This window comes from Anopheles marshallii, chromosome 2 (genome assembly GCF_943734725.1).
Source record: "Anopheles marshallii chromosome 2, idAnoMarsDA_429_01, whole genome shotgun sequence".
Classification (NCBI taxonomy): domain Eukaryota; kingdom Metazoa; phylum Arthropoda; class Insecta; order Diptera; family Culicidae; genus Anopheles; species Anopheles marshallii.
Window position 1 is genome coordinate 1,083,010 of NC_071326.1, and position 24,075 is coordinate 1,107,084.

The following is a 24,075-nucleotide window of genomic DNA, read 5'->3' on the forward strand; positions in this document are numbered from 1 at the left end:
TTTCCCAATCAAGGACTTTGTAAAGCAGACAATTGCAATACTGAATTCCTGGAGCCTAGAAATTAATTCTGCTAAACTTCTGACCGTGAAGTTCCCAGGAAAACTGTTGATAATCTTCAAGAAAAAATATTCCACTTCATTAAACAAATGACCAGTGCCCATTCCGTGGAAAACTGCTGCTTGAATTCGGCTGGCAAACTTTGGACAAACACCCGTATGAGACGTGGAGTACAATTGCGTGAAGACCGCTGAAAAATCGATGCAAAATTCAAACAAAACCAACACATATTTATTCATACTGTCAACACAAAACCCGAGGGATGCCTGCAACATTGTTGAAGAATTTTTAATATCGTTCGAAAACGATTACGAACACATGGAAAACAGCTTTCCTAAGGCTTCATAGATAGACCTCGGTAGACCTTCTGGTGAACACTCAAGGCTGAAGCACTAGTTGGAAGCCCCAGAAAGTTTAAAAAAGATAAGTAATGGAGCGTAATTAATCGGAGAATGTTAATTGAAAATAGACGGAAATTTTTTTTTTACTGCTGTATTATTAAAAAAAAATATTTCCCAACCACTAAAGTTCAGTGCGCCCCATCTATCATGCTTTACTAAAAGACAATACACATGTATAATATTCATTTGTAATCCTTTACGATACATTTGCTTAAATCGCTAATGTACATTTGTTGCAAGCGAAAGAAAACCGTGCAAACCCATTATTTGATTTATTTTCCCTTTCAAGGCGATTCGAGGTACGATCATAATACTTTCACTTTAATGAAGTCATCTAAATGATAAAGAACAACGATTTGATACGATCGCTGTGAAAAGTTTGCTGCCAGTTCAACAAAGGGCGCCGTATCGCTTGTCTCCTTAGCACTCGTTAATGGCGTTGCTTTTTTAAACTTCTTCTTTGAATTCACGTCGTCTTTCAAAGACTTTAAAACAAAGAACATCGGAGAGAGAGGAACGGTCCGTTACATTCATCCCGTATATTCCACGCCCTGCCTGTGGTACGAGAACGTAAGCGGAGTGCCAGGATGAATTTTGATTTATATGTTGGAATAATTGACGAGATTGATCGATGTGCGTGCAAAAGGGCTTTGGCGAGAAGCACCATGACGAAGGGCATTGCGGTAAAGGGAAATGATGTTGGATGTAAAGGCTTGAAATCTTTTCCAAGTTTCCGGCCTGTTCAGTTGTTTAGCGAGCGAATATTATGATTTATCTCCCATCCGCTGAGGGTTGGTGCTGCCCGAAGAAGGAATCTGTCGGGTGCATTTTGTAATTTTGATGACGCGGGCACACCCATCCTTTGTGGCAGCATTGGTCTATGCATTAGGAGATATAAATCACCCATCGGTTCTAGCGAAGCTTCCTTGCTGCCATAAATCATTGTAAAGCGTGTCATGTTTGCTGAACATGGGTAGGTTTATGTTGCACAATCGATTTTTATAATCAGTTTAAAGTGTTTGCAACATTGTGCTTTAAAAACCTTTGCCTTAGTCTAGAAATTAATATGAAAGAACTCCGTGCTCGATTTGCTTACAATGTTTCGGAATCTCGCTGTTGTAAAGCTTTCAGCAATGAATCATCGAAAAATGGGAGAGAAAAGTACAGAATAATTGCAAAACGATATATCATCATTGAGATGCTCTATCGTATGCCCGAATTGTACACGGCTGCAATAACAACACTATGAAGGCAATGAAACGAAATCATGGCCATAATTGGAACAATTTTTCTATTGCGACTTGAAAGTTGTACGTCGTCAGTACAATAAAATCTTCAATGCAGTATTTCTCTGCATGTCGAACACTTTGCAAACCAATTTTTATTTGAGCTTTATTTCCTGTCAGCCGACTGCTTCTACAGCGCTATTGTGCAATATCATGAACACCGTTGGACTGTTAACTGTTGGACGTCACAAAGGATACTGACTGACGGTACAAACATTACACCATCCTTGAACGGCATTCGGTGCAACCAAGTGCACCATTCTCGCCCGGCTGTTGAACTTACCTCATTAATCTTCTTTAATTATAAACTAATTGTTTGCGGATAGTGAAACTAATAACAATCATCTGTTACAAACATCGACGCCCAAGATGGCGAGGCGCCCAAGTGTAGAGAAGCTGTAGAAAAAAAAAATAAATCAACACCGATTTGATGCCTTCCCGTTTGCTGGCCCAATCGGCGTAAAACATGGCGTGAATGTTTCGAGAAGAGACAAAGAATCGTGTAGCAGGATGCAACATTTCCTACAAGGCCGGGCGTTACGAACATTACCAAGGAAGCTGATTAGTGGTCGTTCATCATCGAATTAAATAAACAATGATGATCTTATAAACTATTCGCTCACTGCCTGGACGAGATGTCATTCGCAGTATTTAAAATTAACTTCCGCAATTTCAATATAACGTAAGTAGTTGTCCTTAGAGACGCAAGTGGATAACGATCCCGGCGACTCCATCTCCGGTTTGATTACGAGGGTAAATTTAATCTAATAACCTGTACCGAACCGGTAGCAGCAGGAGTTTTAATTTAATTAGAGCACAAAATCGCTCCACAATAAGAGTCCCTGATTGTAAGCTACCGGAGACGGTTGGGATTGGTTTTCGGCTCTGGCACAAATGGGAATTAACGGTACGGATAGCAGCACTCATCGAATGAAAGGAAGGAAGCGTTTGTCCAACTGGTTAGCTACAGTAACGAAATATCCACACGATGCCCTCCGGATTTGCCTGACACATGTTGCCGTATGATGCGTTGCAAGGATGGGGAGTCAGCAAGAAACAACACGCAATCTACCGCACGGTGAAAGATGTTACACTGTTCTCTCGCTTGGTCTATGGGTCACAGGTTGGGTGCCCCAAACCGACCCAAACGAACGGAGTACGACGACGTCGGTTGGTAACTCCCTAATTCAGTTAATTTCGGTGCGGCAATGATGATGGCGACAACGGCGTGCTAGCTCCAAAAAGTAGCCTCAACTTCCCTGGGGGCTTGTTCCTGTTTGCATTCGCGGCACACATTTACGAGTCCACCAGTGCCGACGGGCAGCATAACGCTACACGATAACTCTAGCGGAAGGAAGTTATTAGCTATTGCATGCATTGCCACCCTGCCAGGCCCCCGCTGCCGGAACTTTCGTATGTTATAATTTCTGATATTATTTTCCTGTCCTTGCCCTTGTCGCGCCAGGGCAGGACCACATGCGGGGGCACATGCCATATCTCCTTATCGTACAGCCAAAGGTACATATGGCTTATGACACCAACGAGTCAGTGAGATTGGTGTGCACTTTGGAACTAGAACAGTGCGTCGGAAATTGGCTACCCCGTCGGTGACGGCCGGCACGGGAGTCTCAGGCGGATGGCGCATTTCTCGTAATCATCATATTTCACGCAAAGGAAGTAGCAGTAGCAGAACAAAAAGTAACGAGCCCCATGCAGGGAGCGGACCCGACGCAACGGATTCGACTACGTTCATCTGACAATATTATCTATTCTCGGTATCTGTTTCCTATGAATGTGGTTGCAGACTGTTAACTAACGAGCATGTTGAGCATGGTCTCTGGTGTGCGGTTCCGAGGCACACATCATCACAGGCTTGAGCTGTCGAGCTCTTCATCTCTCAACGCGGCAAGGATCATTTCTTATCGCAACCGATAAAGTAGCATGACTGGGAGAACAATTTAGGCCTGGGGTATGGAGTGTCCATGGAAGGCGTTGCCCCCCCCCTCCCCCATGTTTCATGTGTGACTCACAGTGGAAAGCTCTTTTACGCATGTCAACATTTGCGACACAGTTACACTATCAAGTGTGTATGTCGGTGTGTGTTTGGTGCTAGATGGTGACGGTCTCTTTCGTCGGAGTGTGGCGTATTTGCATAAATTTCTAATTTATCAGCAACATGTGCAATGGCCCTCTTGCCTAAACGTCCAGAGCGGACTGATTGCTCCGGGAGTCGTACCGCAGTTGACACCTTTCCCCATGCTGAACTTATGCCACTCATGGCCGTTAGCCGTTGCCGTGAATCTTGAAGGATATTTGTACAACAGTACCCAACCCGCAGTTTGTCTTTAACCATTGTCATAATGTTGGAGCGATCTCCGTAAATAGCTGCTGATGGCAACAACTAAGCCATTCTCTTTAAGCGTTTGCCAAGATAGGCAAATCCTTTTGTACCTTTTTGTCATGTAAGACATGTCGTATCAGTTGCGCTACTTTGTTTTGTGGAAAGCATTGCACAACTGGCACAAGCGACAAGTTGTGATGCTAACAACATGGAATGGTAAGCCCAACAATTCCAGTTCATCTGCTTTTGACTGTATCCATCGAACTACGCATAGTTTGCTAACATGCAAATAAGCTTGATTAACATGAAACTGTATTCAAGACAGTCTGAACTTTAATGGCAGTAATTTTATAAAAACATTTTTCTTACACAAGTGACACTTCATAAGAAGCTAATTAATTATGTGTATTGGGTTGAAATAAATTTTATTTGTAAATTTTAATGTACGTCTTTTTCTTTTCTAGTAGTTTGTTCCGCTTGCAGTAAATACATACAACTTTGGCGTTAAGTTACAACTACACACTATAGTTTAGATGAGGTGGGTTTACTCCATCCGAGCGTACTACTGATTTCGACCACTTCCTTAGCACAGCCCCAGCACAGTGTCACTCCACAGCCTCCATGTCCGTAGTTGTGAATTATTGGAACATAATCCTTTTTATCGTCTAAGAAACGAAGAAAGTATTAAATTATAAATAAAATGCGTATTTTTAGATGCATTAATGATAATGTGCTCGGAACATATCAAGTTGAATCACGAAACAAAACATCACACAACCCCAGCGAAGCGGAAAAGTTCACAACAACTCATTCCTTATCAATGCAATGACGTGTGGTGGTTTTGTTTTTGTCCATGTAATGCAATATTATTTTCTAAAACACGCTGATCCTAGTGAGGCAAGATCGTTGTCATGGGAAAAAGGCGCGTGAAAGATGAACATATATTCTCACCTGATCGATAGTGTTCCATTTCAAGGCGCACGCTATCCCGCCCAGGCCGTAGACCAACCCACTCGTTTGTGACATTTGCGGTACGAAGGCTCGGGAGCATTCGTTCACAGCCATCAAAAATAAATCGACTGTCGTCTCGTGCAACGTTGCGATTAAAATCATTCATCTGATGCGTTCCGCCCAAGATGACTGTCTCACAGCTGAGAAAAGCGAAAGAAATGCGTATTAATGTTGACGGATCGTCTGCAGATCGTTCCGATCGATGCTTACTTGGGAATTATGTAATTTCCATCATCACTGTCGTCTAGAATGACTTCATAAATCCACGGTGCACTAACCCGGGCCACCTGACCTCGGATGGGATGTACCGCCTTATCGCTAGCCAACTCCAACGAACCCAGCCCGCTACAGTTGACAATCAGATCCACCGGCCGATTACGAATGATTTCATCGAAGTTGCGCACTTTCGACGCCACAAACTTCCCACCAACCGCGATAAAACGATTGAACAGGTACGGCAACAGACCGGAAGGTTCGCACGTAAACGTGGCAAAGTGGTATCCACCCGTGTACATCCGGCCATGTTCATTACTCAGCCGCTGTAGTTCCGATTCCTTGATCTTCTGGCAACCGAACACCACATCCTTCCAGGCAGGCTCCGGATACCCGTTCGGGTCCGTCGTTAACCTCATGCACGGTTGCAGACAGACGCCGATCTTTCCACCGAGCCCGTTCTTCCACAGCTGATGGAAGAACAGATGCGTTTCGCTGGACCATTTGCTGCAAATCAAAGCAAGCGCTGTTGAAGGTGCTTCTGCTACACCGAATTGCTCCGAGCATGCTTACACTATCTTATGATCTGGCGTTTTCCCACAGTAGTATGGACCCCACAAACCGGCCGACCCGTCGCCTGTCGTGTTGGGACTAACGGTTTCGGATATTAATGTTACATTAGCCACGTTGTAATGATGTTCAGCCAACTGTACTGCAACACTGAGACCACTTACACCGGCACCGATAACCACAATCTGTTTCATGTTGCGAACACACTTCTGCCGAAACGAATAACCGAATTTCCACACACGCTACAACTTCCTGACGATCCGATCGTTCACACCGTACTGATCGCACCGGTAACTCGGGAGACGCATTTTGTATTCCAATCACCACCGGCCCGTTATCAATCGGTGTTGTGATTTTTCTCGATTGTTTACCCCGCACTGCGAGTTCCTGCTTACAGTTCGGTCCATCTATCTGTCGCGATAAGGATTAGCAGCGATGTATAGAAACGCGTAAGCTAGACCTTTCGGACAATATTTTGATTATATTTACCATCCGTCAGCTGTACCGGCCCGCCAGCCAAGGTCTACCGTTGGCGCATAGATTCGCTGTTGTGTGAAGATCGTGTGAATTTTGTAGATCTTACGAGAAGCGAGAAGATTGTTGAAATTGATGTTTGTGGCGTTGTTGGGTCAGGTGGTGAAATTGAAATTCAAAAACATTGCTTGGCCCATACGTTGCGGACTGGGCTTGGGGCACTACACTGAATAGAACGCTGCAATCTGCACACCTCCTTTGAATGGTTCTAATTTCAGAAAGGTCATTGAAAATACCGTTCAATTGCTTCTGGAAAATACGGAGAATGATGTGGAGATGATAATCCTCTTCAGCGACCGGATGAAGGGTACGGTGTACGACGGTGTACGTCACCTTCGATAGGATCCTTTGCAAAAAGGACATCTTTAGTCCTTGGGTTGATTCGAAGGGACCAGAAGATCCTCGCTCTATCACTGTCATTCGCTCAACGACAGCACAAGACACACACACACACACACGTAAGAGTGTGGTGTCAAGTGGCTGAGTCGCTTAAATAAGAACATTATCTAATTCTCCATCTGGGAACAATAAAAGAGAATTATCGAAATCGAGTTCATCGTAGTGAATAATTGATTAAATTGTAATGTACCATTTATGTAGTTCCCTCCGCAGCTTCACTCCTTCCCTCCGTTCTCCACTCGCCTACCCATTAGCCCTTCCACTCCCGATTTGCTGCATGATCTTATCTCGTTCGAGCCAACTTTCCATACCGGTAGTGTTCGTTTTGCAAAGCAACGCCACCAGAACGCTCACAGACACTTCGGACGGGATGTGTTTGGTGTCTTGAATAAAATATCCTACGCTCTGACAATCTCTGCGGTGCTTTGTCGTGTCGTCGCCATCGTGGACCTCACCTCCCTCGAAATCGACGGGGAGGTGATGTTAATGCGAAAGGCGTTCAGTGAACATTGGGTCTTAATGAGCTCCCGCATGGCTGCTTCGGGTTTGGATGACACTGGCAAAGGGCAAAAGGCGCACGGGTAGATGGCACACTAGCTCGGAGCTGTTATTAAAGCACAAATTTATGCAAATCAATTTTTGCCGTTATCCGGGTTATCACATGCAACTCCAGCAACCCAGTGATACGCTTCCAAACGGTCTCATTGATTTCTATGATGGGATTGTCGTAGCATGTTCGTCGGGCCAGTGGCAAACAGTGGCTGTGATAGAACGAATGTTACAACCACTTCTTGCTGCAACAACTTACAATCTATCGTTCGAAATGTGTAATAATACGTACACTTGTGGAAAACTCGATTGTTTATACACAGTTGATCGTTCAATAATTTAGATAAACTGGGACTGATTGACTTACTTACTTACTTACTTGCTATGAAATTATATGTTAAGTAACAGAGAAGAACTACTAATTTAAATCTGAAAAATAGGTAAGGTACAATTGTATTTAAATTTGCACTGCAAATTCGTTTTACAAGACTTGAAATGCAATAAATGTCCTTACAATTTTCTACTCTAGGCAAACAAAGTCATTAGTTGGCCAGTTCAGTTTGCCAACTCCACATCCTATAGGGGTATTTAAAAAAATCTCAACATGGTTCGAAAGAATCTTGTCCGTGCTGAGGATTCTTCCACGTGGACAGCCCGCTGCCGTAATTACAACAGGGGCCCCGAATTCAATTTAAACTTTATCCAGTGCCACATCGGCAGGCTGAACAGAGCAGCTAGCTGCTGTAAAACTTGGAAACTTTCACCCTTTTCGAGTGATTTACTGTTCTGTCTCTTTGCAGGGCAGTGCTCGCTGCATTGCAATGGTTTAGCGAAATGGTTTTGTTTGAACAATGAACATTTTCTCAAGAATTTCTTGAAAACAGTTCTTCGTCGAAGAATTGAACCAACTGGCCCGCCAACGGTACCAGCAAACTTAACTTTGCCTAATTGCCGTTTTTATTTTGCACCAAGTTGTACAAACATTGGAAAATCCCGTTCAACTATATGGCCCGTTTGTCTCATTGTTTCGAAAGGCACCCAAAGCCGTCCGCTTAGTATCGAAAGAAAGACGTTTCAGTTTCCGGAAGGTTCACCAAATTTCAAATAAACTACGATTTTAATAACGAAACCAAAAATGCAACTTAAAAAAAGTGAAACTATTAGAAAAACTATCTATCAGTTCCTGAGATTATTTGTATGCATCTCATAAGTTGCTGACCAAAACCTAACCTCAGAAATCCCCTCAGTGCATGGTTTCAAACCAACATTCCTCAACTACACTTTAATCCAAAACGAATGCGTTCACTCTGCACAGTGAAATGTGAGCTTTTGCACTTAAGTCGCTAACAAGAATATCACATTCGCTGCAATGTTACACATGCACAGCAACATGAGTCCAATCGACAGGCCGACCATGGACACGGCGAACTACCGCTCTATGACGGTGCGACAAACGACGTGTATGATTAATTTATGAGGCGTGGTAAATTGCGAAAAGTCGGCTCGGGATTCTCGGGCCGGGTCGGCGAAAGCTTCCGGGACCATTAGCTGCTTACTGTGGACGTCCACGGAGGACGCTGAGTGTCAGTGTCAATTTTATACCCGAGCTGGCTAACCGGTGCGAAGCGTGATGCTGAACGAAACGCTGGACGTGTACAGTTCGATTGAAGTGTTGTACTGGATTCTGCGACTGTTCGGGTTCGCTCCTTACAGATTAAGGATAACGCAAAAACAGTCTGGTGTTTGGTGGACAAAGTTGTACACCATTGGCTTTATGCTGCTGTACGTGTTGGCCTATGGCAAGTTTATGTCCGGGTTGAAACACACCGGCTTTTCGTCCGCCATTATCGAAGGAAAAGGTGAACGTATGTACTTTACGTTCAACTTTCTCACCACAACGTACGGTGTTGTGAATGGATATTTTGTGCGAGAAAAAATCGAAACGGTGCTGAGTAAGCTGCATACCGTCGATCGAAAGGTAAGACGAGCGAACCGTGTTGAGCAAATCGTGGTTCATCCTGGAATCCTTTTGCAGACAAGCCGATGGAAGCGAATCGTCGATCATCGTCAATTTTATCAACAAATTTGGCACGGTATCTATCTGATCGCCGTCGTGGTGCCAATCTACATCTACGGCACTGTCATTACGTGCCAGATCCATCACAATTCATGCAACATGCAGACTTTGTACGTGTTCATTTATGTACTTTTCGTCAACTCGTACGCGGTGATGATGGTGCAGTGCACCGCATTTCTGGAAACCACAAGGTCGAGATACAGGCTGCTGAATAGTTGCTTTCGGTACGTTCAATGAAATTTTTCCTTTTGACGAACCGGCAAACGTTACACAAGAGTTTACGCGTCTAAGAACTTAATGTACCAAATTTAAGAACGGAAAAAAACATATTTGCACATTTTTGGTTCTTTGCGTTAAGCAAAAAGCACCAGCAAATTTAACTCAAAATCGTCCAGTCCAAATTCCATCTTTTCGATAATAACAGTTCTGATTCCATTAGTAACAATTGTAATGGCTGTTCAAACCCCCTTTATGTGAATATTAATAGATTGATAAATGGCCGTCTCCCGATGCACTTCCAAACTTGGCGTTGGTTGAGCGTGTAGTGGGCATGCCCATCGCCATTGTCACGTCTTGGCATCTTTTTTGAGTCAGCAAATCGATTAATCGGTTGACGGTGGTGGTGGCAGGTGCTTGTTTATCGGATGTGTGTTGATTGGTCCTGAGCTGCCGCAAACGATGTTTCGCCGTAGAATTTCAGTACGCATTCGCATAGTCGCACGTTAAGGTGTGCCACCCCGGTAGTGATGGGTCGCTGGTTTCTTGTGCACAATGTTCGCGAGACGTTTCGACCGTTCTACTATCTGCTGAAAGCGACCGGATTGGCTCCATTCCATCTCACCCGTCATGCCGGAGGTGACAGAATCGAGCGGTACTGGGCGCTCGGTTACACGACGACTTTCATTCTGCTCTATTCGTACGCAATCTACAGCTATCTTTTCACGGCCAACACCGGCCATCTATACTTGTCGAAAATTTTAACCGTAATGGAAAATGGCTACATGCTCAGTGAATACGTGGCAACAAACATGGCGATAATATTTGCGCTGGTGGTGCGTCATCGAATGGTGGAGATTTTCACGCTGTTGTCCGAGTTCGACGACCAGTTGAGCGTCCTGCAGCATTCAATCGATCATTCCCGGCAACATCGTCAACTGACCGGGTTTTGTGGCATTCTGTTGGGATCGTTCTCAGTGCTGCTGTTCGCAACCATGTACGTAATGTTGTTTCGTGCGGAAATGTTCGACGTACCCATGCTCGACCTGCTCGCGCTGATGGTATCAAGTTTCGGCTTCCTTCTGCAAATAATACAATTTACTGTGATGGCGCTGCTTCTGTTGTCGCGCTACACTGCCCTCAACCGATCGTTCAGGTAAGTTGCGAAAGGAACGGTTCCGACGGTTCCGTGACATCAGTCGCACAGATGTCGTTATTCGGAGAAGACGCCTTGGTGGCGTTTGAATCGTTCAGCGTGCTGTTGAAGTATCTCGGCGTGAATCCACCCATCTCTTCCGACCGTAGACGCACACGTCTAGCCTACCGCTGTCTTAACATTGTGGCAATCATTCTTTCCACCCTGTTTTACGGCTATCTGTTGTTTAACTTTACTCTGGACTCTGCTGTGGTTAGATCAAGTTTAAAATCACGAATTCTCCATCGGATGCATGATCTTTACTCTGTTCTGCGTTACATAACAGTGTTCGTGGTGCAACTGCATGTCCTCAACAATGCGTGTGACATCAATCGTCTGTTTCGCACACTTAATTCGATCTCAAACTCATTGGGTCTGTTGGCCAGTCGGAAAGGACACAGTACCAAGCTCCGATTCTTCGGTACGGTACGATTCGCGAAAGGATTGCGCCTCTTTTCGTTATCGTATCCGTTCGTCTGTCTCGCCCTATCCGTCTTCGTTCTGAAGCTGTTGAACCGAGGCCAGCTCATTGGACATCTGTTCCAGTTTGTGCGTTTGCTATACTTCACAACGTACGTTCATCTCTGGATGCAAGCGATACTGGCCGTACTACTGGTACTCGCTCGCTACGAAGCTCTGAAGCACTTATTCGGGTAAGGAAGCTTGTTGGAATGAAATATTGTACATCGTACACTCGTGGATAGCAAAAAATTTTAAGTGAAACCGAATACCGAACCGAAACACTGGTTTCGGGGATAAGGTATGTCGTGTGGAGCAACATGATGTGTGATTGAAAACAAGGTGTTAAGCGCAGTTCATGTCAACACACTTTCGTTCCCGGCCTGCGTTGTGCGCATGGATAGCACGGACATTGTTTACCATTCTTCAGCCGTATTGTTTATTTTGCCTCGTGTAGTCTCACAGCCAATTTGATGCTTCTTGCCGCGTCTCTCGGCCTGGAATTGGCGTGACCCAGTTCAGTTCCGTTCGGGAAGCGTTGAGCGCAACAAGATTCAGCGGCGTGATATTCTTTAATTTTTAGTACGCAAACGAACACGGCGAAAATGCGTTGGTTTTTGGTTAGGAACGTGTACGAAACAGTGCAACCGTTTATGAACCTGCTCGGGCTCGTTGGACTGGCCCCGTTCGGGTACCGGTTGACGAGGAATCCGACGAATCGGTTCTATGAGATCGTCTATGTGCTAGTGTACATTGGCATTTATACGTACGCCATGTACTCGTTCTTATTCGTTGCGAATGTGGCTGATTTTCACATATCGCTCATTATCGGCACGATAGAGTGCATTAATCTTTGCATCCAGTATTTGACGATGGTGTTCGCTATAGTATTTGCGTGGGTTGTAAAGACGCGAATCGTTACGACGCTGCGTATGATGCACGAATGTGATCTGCAGTTGAGCGAATTCAGCCCACCGATTGACCATCGCGGCAGGCACAGGATGGTTTCTTGCCTTTCTGTGGGTATAGTGCTCTCGTACCTCCTACTGATGGCCGTACATCTTCCTTTAATTATGGAGCTTGTTCCAGACGTCAAACCATCGTTGAAAGAAATACTCCCAGGTTTCATGTTTGGGATGTGCTTTTTGCTGCAAATCTGTCAATTTCTCTTCTTCCTGCTCGTGCTAAAAGATCGATACTGCGCGCTCAACCGGGTTTTTAGGTAGGTGAAATTTGATACCCTCCATCGAGTCTGCTTAATTAATTAATTAACTCCAAAACGGATCAGATGCACGCCAATAGTTTGTGTTGTGAATTCGACTTTACTACCAGTGCAATGTTGACTCCCAACGAGGACGCGTTGAAAGCTTTCGAATGTTTCACTGTGATGGTGAAGTGTCTGGGGCTCTATCCTCCGGTAACGTGCAGTCGGAAGCGAACCGTCCTACGTTACAAGCTTTGCAACCTGCTCACCATAGCATTTTCGGCTACCTTCTACGGATTTCTGCTGTTCTTCCATTCGCTTGATCTAGAAACGATCAAGCTGGGTTCGGGTTCGCTGATCACATCGCGAATGCACGACTTTTACTTTGTGTCGCGGTATTTGACGGTTTTGGCGGTACTGCTGCACTCCTTCATCAACCAAGACAGTGTGGATCGACTGTTCCGTTTGCTTAACGAAGTGTCCAGTGTGGTGGGAAACCTGAACAAGAATCAGGCTTCCGGAGGTTCCATCGGGTACTTTGGAACCCAAAGCTTCGCAAGACATCTGCGCTGGTTGTCACTGGTGTACCCACTCTTGTTTGTCGCTATGACTTGCTTCGTGGAACGATGGTTGCCAAACTGTGGACTGCAGGTGCATGCATTCAATGTGGTTCGGTTTCTGTACTTCTACTCGTACGTCCATCTGTGGGTTCAGGCCATTTTAACGCTGTTGTTAGTGCTCTCAAGATTTACCGCACTGAACCGTCTTTTTCGGTGAGTTTATGGTTTATGACCAACGACCGTTTATGACTATCTTACTTTTGATACGTACAATTAAAGAGTGTCCTGGATTAAATGTCCTGGAACTTTCGTTATGGTACAACATTAGCATTAGCCATTCATGTGCCGCTCCTCACGAACTTAGGACAAACAAAACAAATGGTATCGTTTAACGTTAAAAACAAACCAATCCATCCATTTCGAAAGAGGAGTGCCACAGTTTGGTAAATGTAAATAGTGAATGCAAATAGAATCGATACAATTAATTGATCCACATGCCAAGGAACATGTGGTACCAACCACACCCAAGCGCCAGCCCCGGGTTAGGTATAGCTTGGGTGTAGTTCCGAAAATCTCCCATTCCAACAACTGATGTCAGTCGAGCTCGGTGCGCCCCAATACAAGCGATCCAGTGTCTTGTCTAAAGTCGTCGTATCAACATGGTGTACAAAGTGTTGCAAAAATTTACTACTTCCAGCTCAACGGAAGCCTTTCAGCCCTTTCTTCTGCTGCTAAAGTGTCTCGGATTGACGCCCTTTTTCACGAATGCCGCCAACAGGCGCCTTCTTTCGGTGTTGAACGTCATCATTTTGCTGCTAATTGGCACACTTTACATCAACGGGCCCTGCCGTCAGGTCCGTCTCGATGTGTCGCGTTTCCAGTCGTCTCCGCTGGCCGTGAATAGTCGCATCTTTACGTACCTGCTGGGAACGCTAGTGTATCATCTGACGATGTTTGTGAACTTTCTGCACCGCCATCGGTTGTGTGAACTGTTCCAAGCGTTCGTCATCGTCGATCGGGAGCTGCAACAGGTCGGCGTGAGGATCAACTACCGGATGCACCGTTTTCTTATCACGGCCGGCATGGTTTGCTTTCTGAGCGGCATTTTCGTTACTTCCGCGCTGGTGTATGTGTACAAAATCACGGTGCTAAACAATCAGCCAAACTTTGACGGTCGTTGGTACTACAACATGTTTTCCTTCGTGTACTACAATGCCGCCTTCCCGACCATTACGAGCTACTTCACCATCGTGCTATGGTTCCTGCTGGTGCGCTTTGAACGTTTGGCAATGGCAATTAGGTTGGCAGGACCTCCACCAAGTCCCCCGAAAGAACAATCGAACCCATCGACAGGTGGCATAAGACTCTGATTCTTTCATGGTTTTCGCTCTCTCCACAGAATGTACTTCCCAACCAGCCCATCAGCGGTCGGCAATCGAAGCGAGTTTGCGATCTGCAGCGAAAAGGAACAGATTAATGTGCTGAAGCAAATCAAAATCCTTCACGACAAACTGAACGACGTTGTGGAGCTCGTTAATTATTGCTTCTCCGTGTAGGTAAGCAAAGCGAGGGCCGCTGTGCCGCAAGCGAGAGATGCGGAATGCTCTTTTGTCATCCCGAAATAAGGGCGCTGTTGCTGTTGCTTCAGACCAACGAACGAACGGCCACAACAAAGCGCAAGGACACGTTTCGGTACAAAAGTTGTGAAAGAATGCTTACCGAAGCGCACCGTGCCCGAATGTGCTTGTGCCGTGGCAGTGTGGGTCACGAATTTCGCTAACTTTTACACTTCTTCGTGTCTTTCCCGGCACCCGCTTGTTCTACCGTTTTGCTGTGCATTGCTATTCATCAGATCACATTTTGCGTTGGATTGTGCTTCGTCATCGGAGTCGTCTGCTCGTTCGGTCTGTTCCGGGCGTTCATCTATCGGAACGAGCTGTTCTACATGGGTGTGCTGAACTTCATCTGGTACATGTATTATCTTTTCTTCGTCCTGTTTTTCATCGCCGTCGGTAGCAAAATAACACGCGAGGTAAGACCATCCGCACCGCACCTTGGCGGGAAAGACCGGACCGGAGGACCTCCTCAGAAGCGAATCGAGAAGTGCAAAAGTGGACTTGATTAGAGTCAGCAGGCAAGGAATTTGTTTTTCTAGCACAAAACCGTTGAACAATGATGTGCAATTAGTCTTTGGTATATTTGAAGTGCTAGTTGTAGTTATTAAATTAGCTAAAATACTGCTGGATGTGTAGAATAATATCTCAAACGATAATTATGGCTAGAGCTCACGGAGGGTTGCGATAGTTCGATGCCAGTTCGCCTTGAAGGTAACGCAACATCGTTCCACACCGTTTTGTTTCATTCGCAGGGTAAACGTATCGGTATTTTGGTGCATAAAGCCATCAACTGTTCGTCCTCGTCGGCAGTGATAAATGAGGTATGGTTTTGTTGCGAAACGTGTACGCATTGTTTCGTGTCGCGTGAGTAGATGCGTGCTAATGCTTTATCTTTCTGGCCAGTTGAACTTGTTTTCCCAGCAGCTACTGCACCGCAGCCCGGTCATAACGTGCGGGCTGTTTGTCTACGACTGGACGCTTTGGTACACGGTACGTCAGCCCGGGTGTCCGTTTGCCCCATAATGGCCGCAAGACACCAGCGTACAGACGAAACTAAAGTTAGCACCATTTTTGCAGATGATTGGCGCCACAGCGACATACCTCATCATCTTAATACAGTTCGATGTCTCGTTCCCGAACTTGGTCAATGTCAACGCCACGACACTCTACCGAGGCAGTACATAGGTGGTCCTCCCGAGCGCCGGCACCAACGGTGAAGCATCGACGAGCAACCGACGACCGTCCTGAAGATATGTCTCGTGTAGCATACCACACCGTGGGTGGGTAGCAAACTTTTTCTTCGACAAGCGATACGGTACAATGGCATGAAATATTCTTATGGCACGGGAGCCATGCTAGCTCTTTGTCAGAGTACGTAAAATGCCTCATTCAGTGTGCGTGTGTGTTTGCTTTTTGTTTACTTTGATGTCGAAATTAAACAAACACAAAGAACGGAGAAGAAAACGAAAAACGATCTACATGGTAGTTTCGGGTAGCAACGTGGTTGTGCTTCATTGTTGTGGAACTTACTTGTCCCCCACTCCATCGCAGCAGTCTTCGCCATCGCAACACAATTTATCCGTGCGACCACGAACCATTAGGCGTCTCCATCGGTAAAGTACTCCAGCCATCGCTCGTGCTTGCTCACCTACTCACCATCGCCGGCACAAGCATAAAACGGTCATTGTTTGTGCTCTCAGTAACGTGTTTGAGTGCTACTTGTTAGCCGAACCACTTCAGGCGCCATGTTCTAGTGCTGCGGTAACTGGAAGCCGGAGGGGACACCCGTCGATGATGGTGCATTGGTTGTAATTTGAATTAACCATCAACAACAGCTAGGTTTCAAAGTCAATTGCCGTTACTTTTGGGCAAATATTTACGCATTGTCAGGCGTCGAGTTTGCTCGAGCGACTTCAAGCACTGTGTGGAGCTTAAGTCCAAGAGAGATAATGAAGATGAAATACAATGTGGATAGGATGCTAAACCGTTCATTACCGTGCCTAACTTTATTTGTATTTTGCAGTGCTTTAGTTCCATTGCTTTCGAAGTCTTGTAAATCACTAAAAATCACTCGGTGTACAGGAAGATGTGCACTTTTTCCTATTTCTATTTCAACATCCGAAACAAGGTTCGGAAATCGTTGATAGAAAAGACTCTCCAATGAAAGTAAACATTTTTATCTTTAATTTAAAACTTCAATCAATTTGCCCCGTGCAGCCAATAGAAATGGAAATAGATTATGTATTTCAATTACACCTACCAAACTTTATGGAGCAATATTTTGCTTTCACTGCAGTCTCGATCGCTCCGATGCTGAAACACTGCGAGCCCCGAAGACATTCGATAAATTCGGTCAACTCCCACGGTTTTCTTTTTTTTTTTGTTGCCCATGCTTCTGCTTCTAGCTTATGATATCCTATTTATATACGAACGGATTCATTTTGGGGACGGTTGAATCGGTACGGCCATTTGTGGTAAATGATGAGGACAGTAATGGTTCGAGGTTTGGGATCGAATCGAGGTCTTGTTTCCCATTGCTCTCTCTCTTGACACTGTGGTTTGTGGGCTGAATCACGGATCTTATCATAGATTCGTACCGCCTGTTCCTCATACCTCACACTGTCCACTCAGCTATGCCATGCTGGATGGGCGCATTTAAGTGAGGGAGAGTCATGATTTAGCATTAAATAAAAATTGGTGAATCAGAAAATTGCATACCGTCTATATTGAAAACCGATTTCGATGCGGCCCAGGACAACCCCGACAGGACATAATGGTAGATGGATTGTTCGCCCAGTGGCCATGAATAAATAGATTTTTTTTTGTGCTGAACTCCCCCCTATTCAGACATTGTGTTTTTTTGTGGCTTGTGGATGCCTTTAAAGGCATTGGAGTTAAAAAAGAGGAGAAAAATGGCCAATTTACAATAAAACTCTCAGCATTCTGTTTCGAATGTGCAATAAGCATAAGAGCCTGGGGAAGTTTTGCATTTTTCGCTCGCAAGTTTTTTCTAAATCGACACATTTGACATCATTCGTACGATGAGTTGGCTGGCGTACGTAGGAAAGGGTTGGTAAATCATTCGTACTTGTGGCGCTATTGCCGCGTTCTGTTGTTGCGGTTGGTGAGCTACATTGGTTGTGTGGACTTAGGACGAGCGACGGCAAACAAAAAAAACTCCTCGCCAATAATAAAAAGAGGTAACAAAACGCCGGCAAAAAAAAACAACAATAAACAAACTGCAGCGGTGCAATAGAAATGGGGTTTCTGATGAAAGTATTCAGCTGACTGCACAGTGATGGATTTCCAACCAATTGACCGCTCCTCTTGGAATCATTTAGTATCGACGCGCTATTCCGCTCCAAGGCACGCCGCGTTCGTGGGATGCATTCTGGCAGATGTGCATTTTGCGGATGCAACCAACCGAGAGCGCTGCGTTACTAAAAATTCTACCTCCTGCCAAACTCTCTCACGCACCACGGGCACATGGTGATTTGGTGTTTTGTAGCACAGTCGGACGCTGCCGGGTCGGTGATGGTCGTTTTCGAGCGAACAATATCATCGTTAAATGTAATTATGGCAAAGCGTCCTAACAAAAATCGCACCAACGACACACAGTCAATCAAATGCCGCAGAGCTTTTCATCGCATCACGCAACGCATATCCACCTGGGCAACAAACCGAGGTGGGTTACCATTTCAATCACGTTACCATAACGTCTAATCTATGACCTATGCATGCTTTTTCTGTTTTTTGTTTGTATGCTTGGTGGAAATAATGTGTGGTTGACTGCATATCACGTCCCCACGGCCCACACGGGGGTGGGAAATCAAACATTCCCTCGGCAAAGCCTCTCACTTACAGCTGTTGCTGAGCTCTGCACCCATCCCAAATCCCCGCCCAAGCTAAAGGTTGTTAGGCGTTTTTCGGGAAAATTGTTTTCCACTCGAAGTTTGGGATTTGTGAAACCATCAAGCTACGGACCAGAATGTTGCTTCACGTTCAAGCGCGAAGGGGAAAGTTTTCCAATTTGTCTTACCAACTTGTCACACTCGTTTTTCCGCCTGTTACCCAAACGCGGTGGTGGTTTTCCAACTCCCGAACCGCTTCGCTTCAATTCAGCATTCGGCCAGTTTGTTGGTACGTGCTGTAAAATCATATTTCCTTCCACTGCTAACCACCTCCACCACGCCCCACCAAATCGCTCAAAACAAATAACAAATGAAATAACAAATCGTTTAACATCCGCATCCCCCTGTCCTGAAATCCTCTCAGCACGCACTGGCCACTATCCGAAGGGTTTTCGCCCCGGTAGCTTTTGCCCAGCATCTCCAAAGCTTTGGAAGTTTATGTAGAAACACGTGTGTACAAGGCCAGCGCAAGTTCGTGGGGGTCGTTGCGTATCAGACGCACCATGTATTTGTTTTCGGATTGCTAGATTGTTGTTTAGGTTATGCTCGCTTTGAGCTATGGGTGTTTTTATTTTCCAACCCAAGCGTCTCCTTGGGACAAGACGGCGAGTTTCTTTTCATCGTGCGGAGGGTTTGCTTCGCACGCCCGAACCCAGCCAACAAATCCTAAGTGCCCAAAAGGACATTCCAAAACCCCTCTGGCAAACGTACGGTGGCCTTTTATTCTCTTAAATATCAACTCAACCCCACACACACACACATTAAAACACACCGCCCACATCGCTAACGAGCTGCACACAAATGCCCCGATGGCACCGAATAGCATCATGGCAAAACGGGACTTGGTTTTATTTGCTAATTTATCGCCATGTTGGGAGGAATATCCCCGGAAGACCATGGTTTTCGCCAGCTAACTCCATATCAGAGGCTTAAAGTGGTCGACAGTGGTCGATTTGAAAACGGCTTTGCGCACGCCACGCAGAAGGTTTGGTTTTGAAGGGCAGCGAAACAAGACCGAAGAGGAAAGAAAAAAACAGCAAATGGACCAAGGTACAGTGTAATCCCTAGCAAAACTCTTATAAGATGCGGTAGAAACGGCGGCTCTCCTTTCCCTACAGCGGTTCCTGTTATGTTTGCATTTTGCTGTAGTTAACCTTGTTTCATTCTCGTCGAGGTGTGCGGTGCGAATGGGAAGTTTTGTTTCGCATTCGCGTCCTTCGCCGCGAGAAACCCATTTCTGCCCCGTGCGCTCACGAATCCTTTCCCGGGATCCGGAAGTATTAGGCTGTGTTCATCTCATGCCCTTTTCCACCGGACCCTTGTCCCGGCGTTCCTTGTGCTTGCAATTGTTTTTGTTTGGTAAAACAATTTACAAATCGAAAAGAAAAACCCCAGTGTTCCGGCACAGAGCGTAAACTCTATTTCCCTACGAAACCCCTCGGTTATGGGTTGTCCTGGGTCGACGTACCACGGGAAGGAAAGGCTCGTGTTTTTGTACGGGGAAACATCGGGCAAAAAAAAAAACACGCGAAGCTTTGTTGCAGGGTAACGTCGTCGTCGTGTCCCGCAAAAGTGGTGCTTCGAATGAATTCAATTATACCGTAAAGTATTTTCTTAATATTCTTTCCATAGCTGCGCTCGCGTGTTGCTCCGGATTCCAAGTTGGCATTTGTTTATGCTCGTTTACCGTCGGTGGCTTTTTCCACCCACCGTTGATGGCGTACCGCAATTATAAAGCATTGCTGTTACTTCATACCAGCCAGGCTGAACTGACGGAGAGGTTTTTTTTTGTTGGTCCTTTAAACCGCCAGACACCAAATACAAACCTCTGACTTCCGGGCGGGACACCGGATTGAACCGGAAGTTGGGACGTTTCCTGTTACATTGACAGAACCAGAAGCTGGCGGTAGTTTTGTTGTTGTGCTGTCTCTAAAAACGCTCCGGACGAAAACTTTCTTTCAAGCCCATCAAACCGGATGGCTGCAGCTCTTCCCCGAGCTATGACAACCTCAAAACATGGTTTGCTTTTTGTGGTTTGCCCAGGGTCACAACATTGTGTGGAACCGAGCCCGGGATTGTTTCAGCCTTTTTTTGCCCGGAGTGTCTCTGGCCATCCTGATGCTGCACTCAGTAAAGAGCAAAGCACACTGATTGTTACATCCATGCCAAATTTCCATGCACTAAAGCAGACGGTTGAGAAAGTTGCACCGTGACAGAGACGATTTGTCCGTTTTATGATCGTAGCGTAGATGTTTTGCGAAGCAAAGAGTGACATATTGGATAGGCACTGTGATCTCTGTGACATTTGACCCGTGCATGCAAAAGATGCTATAAATAAGCGACTTGTATCAACTTCCACTACTTGTATGAAATACATTTTTACTGCTTTCGGTACTACACACTGTTGCGATGATTCCAACCTGGCAAGTTTCGTAGATAGGATACACATTCCAAGACAATTTCTCTTGCCGGTTGGCTTTCCGAAGTTGAAGTTTCGTGACGACTTTTACTTTCCGTGCGGTGGCAAAAACACAAAACACACTTTCTTGACACGTACGATTTTGGATTTTTTCTCCGACCATGACTGCCACACGGACGAAAAACTTTTCGATTGACTGTGTGTGTGTGTGTGTGTGTGTGTGGTCCCTAACGAGTGGACGGAGTGAAGTTGTGCATCGTTTGACCGAATCGAATCCATGGCTTGGGTCGGGTGAAGCAATGGGACTTTGGAAAAAGGATCCTGTAGGTAATTGGATAGCATTCGAGGTAAGTTAGACACGATTCTCTGGCGCGATATTGGCAAACAGATTAGCACAATGATGACAGACGAGGGATGATGACCGAATGTTTTCGATTTGGTAAATTGATTTCGGAACCGTTTCATCCTTCTATTTGGGAGTATTGTTTTTTTTTTTTGGAAGATTCGTACGCTTCACTGGCAAAAGGATTCGATCTTCACTCAATAAGATCCTCACGCCAAGGGTCACCAGTTCACTAACTATTCTAATCTGTCCCAGAGAAAGAAATGGGGAACGGGTTTGCGAAGGATGAACAATGTTTATTAATTAAAGGAAAGAATTCCGAAACCTTTCGTGCTGTTCGCTAGAGATATTACTGGATAGCAATGTGGTTCTGCATTTTATGCTTTAATTACCGCATTTTTTTTATTTTAATAACGAAATCTTTCCTACGCCCAAATTCTGTTAATGTCTTATTATACCTCTGTGATATGGGGTGTAAATGTGTCAAATGCTATAAACTCAAAAAAATTAACTTATACCTAGCAGAATTTTCAGTAAAGTCAGTTCTCATAAACGAGATGTAAAAACTGAAAGAAATTTAAAGATTGGCAATGGAAAACAAATCAACAAAACGCAATATGGGATAAAACCATTCTACCTTCGAGCATACATCTCATAAATCACTAACGGAGCATCGACAGCTGCAGGCAGTAAGAAAGGACAGGCGTAAAACAAACACAAGCCTCGCAACAAAAACAAAAAAACCACAGTCAACAATCGGTTTCGGCTGTATATGTGTGGGTGCGTGCGCGAATGTCCATCCGGTCTGCAAACTGAAACCCGTCTCTATCGTCGTTATTCTGTTTCGAGGCTTTTCGGAGGCATAAAATGCCGTTACGCCATCGACAGCCACTAGCAGTCCAGCCGCATGTCAATTAATTATTTTAATGGGTTGAGCTGATTTTTTAAATGAAAATCATAAATATGTTGATCCGTTGATTGTGTTTTTGTTCCATTCGATCATCTGCACGCCGAAAGGGAGTAAAACAAACGTCGCCCAGGTTAACCATTCGATTCGTCGCTTCGAAATCATCAATGCAATGCGGAGGAATGCCAGAAACAACAATCGAGTGTGAGAGAAAATAACAGCGGGAAAATAACCAACGTAAAAATGGAAACAAGATTTATTGTAACCATTCTCGAATTCTCGCTTACAGTACTTACATCGATATCGTGGTCGGCAACGATTCCGCAAATAATAAAATTGTACTCGAACGACCGACAAAAACGATAGACAAGGGCATCGAAATTCACATTACAACAAAACCCTCTCCGCATCCATTCCCTTGGCAAACAATTCGAGGGAAACAATGTATAATGTTGGTTTTATTATTGTTGTTCCTTTCCACTTTCCAATAACCTTTCGAACGTTTTAAGCACACTTGTGTGAATCTGTCATTCTAAATCATGCTCGGTTGAGAACGCCATTGCACAGCGATGGACCATTCGGTGTACCGTACAGCAGGAATGTAAATCATTCACCATCCGATATGTGTACACAATCCGAGCGGCGTAAAATTTCCATGCAAATAATCGAGTTCCACAGTGCCTTTGTGAATGGATTGGTCTAAAGAAATGTTGTTTTTTGTTGTTGTTGTTGGTTCCATATTTTACCAGGTGACAACATAATTAATTCCTATCTCCAGTACGAACTTAGTAAAAAGGATTTAAGGATAGATTGAATACATTTTTGAACTGCTCACGTCGTCGCTGCATTTGGTTCTCATACTGCCCCACAAACCATCTCGAAAGCTCTCGCTGAACAAAACACAGCCGGACATTCGAACGATGTTCGAATATTGGCCCAAACCCGTTGGTTTTTAACCCATGACTGCAAGATAAACCACCACCGCTCCCGACCAGACAATTATGCGCCGTGGTCGGTCGGCAGTGTTTCAGACATGCAAAATGTTTCCGGTGAAACAAAATTGGCCAATAAAGTCATAAAATGCAAAAGTTTATAATTCAAATTGCGTTTTCTATGCAAATTTCGAACCACCTAGACAAGCCGCATGGTGCAATATAGGTTCGAAGAAGCATGGCACACATTCTCTTTCAGAATGCAGCCTGTATTTGCCGCTTTTAAGCAAAGAGAGTCCAATCCGACGGAAAGCAAACCGTATCACAGCACGTTTTGGTTATCTAATGGAAGGATTCGACTCTTGGTACAATTTGTATGAAGAAATTATTGCACTACTGAGTATGAGGTTGTGCCTTTTACTGAATAGCGATTGAATCATATTTATCGGAAGCGTTAGGTTCAATAAATCGGAAAAGAAAGGAACATGACAAGGAAAATATGCTTCAACTATTCTATTGAAATCAATGTGCACTACTGGTGGATCATCATTAGTAAGTCATTAATTAATCACCTCAGTTTGTTTTTTTTCCATCGTAAACACATGCATGATCGCGCTTCTGACCATCTTGTAGGCGATTATTGGAAGTTTGAGAAAAGAGGACCGGTCTCATAAAGCTAAGTGAACAAAATTAATGATTTCTTCAACTATTCTTCTCTTATTTCTCGTGTTCATTCCTCACAACGCTACTATGAACTAGGGGTAAATTCAACCCTGAAATGAGAATCCGATCACAATTCATTCCACTAAGGGAGATGTTGCTTTTTTATCTCTCCAATTACGTCTGGTCGGCTGGTGGGCTCGGCCGTAAACAA

At 44.8% G+C, this 24,075-nt stretch overlaps 1 protein-coding gene and 1 pseudogene across 1 annotated transcript; one reads left to right on the forward strand and one right to left on the reverse strand.

The window, feature by feature from the left end:
• Window positions 1-4,608: 4,608 nt before the first annotated feature.
• On the reverse strand, window positions 4,609-6,074 carry LOC128707084 (D-amino-acid oxidase). Its single transcript, XM_053802031.1, has 4 exons — window positions 5,884-6,074; window positions 5,308-5,817; window positions 5,038-5,237; window positions 4,609-4,751 (listed from the first exon to the last, which is right to left on the reverse strand). The coding sequence occupies exons 1-4, from the start codon at window positions 6,072-6,074 to the stop codon at window positions 4,609-4,611; spliced, it is 1,044 nt and encodes a 347-aa protein (XP_053658006.1).
• A 6,571-nt stretch (window positions 6,075-12,645) lies between these two features.
• Window positions 12,646-15,874, forward strand: LOC128719146 (uncharacterized; annotated as a pseudogene).
• Window positions 15,875-24,075: the final 8,201 nt, after the last annotated feature.

Coding starts and splice junctions, on each gene's coding strand:
- LOC128707084 (XM_053802031.1), bottom strand. CDS start 6,074: ATGAAACAGATTGTGGTTATCGGTGCCGGTGTAAGTGGTCTCAGTGTT. Junction 5,818..5,883: donor ACGCCAGATCATAAGATAGT/GTAAGCATGCTC, acceptor TTTGATTTGCAG/CAAATGGTCCAGCGAAACGC. Junction 4,752..5,037: donor AATGGAACACTATCGATCAG/GTGAGAATATAT, acceptor TTCGTTTCTTAG/ACGATAAAAAGGATTATGTT.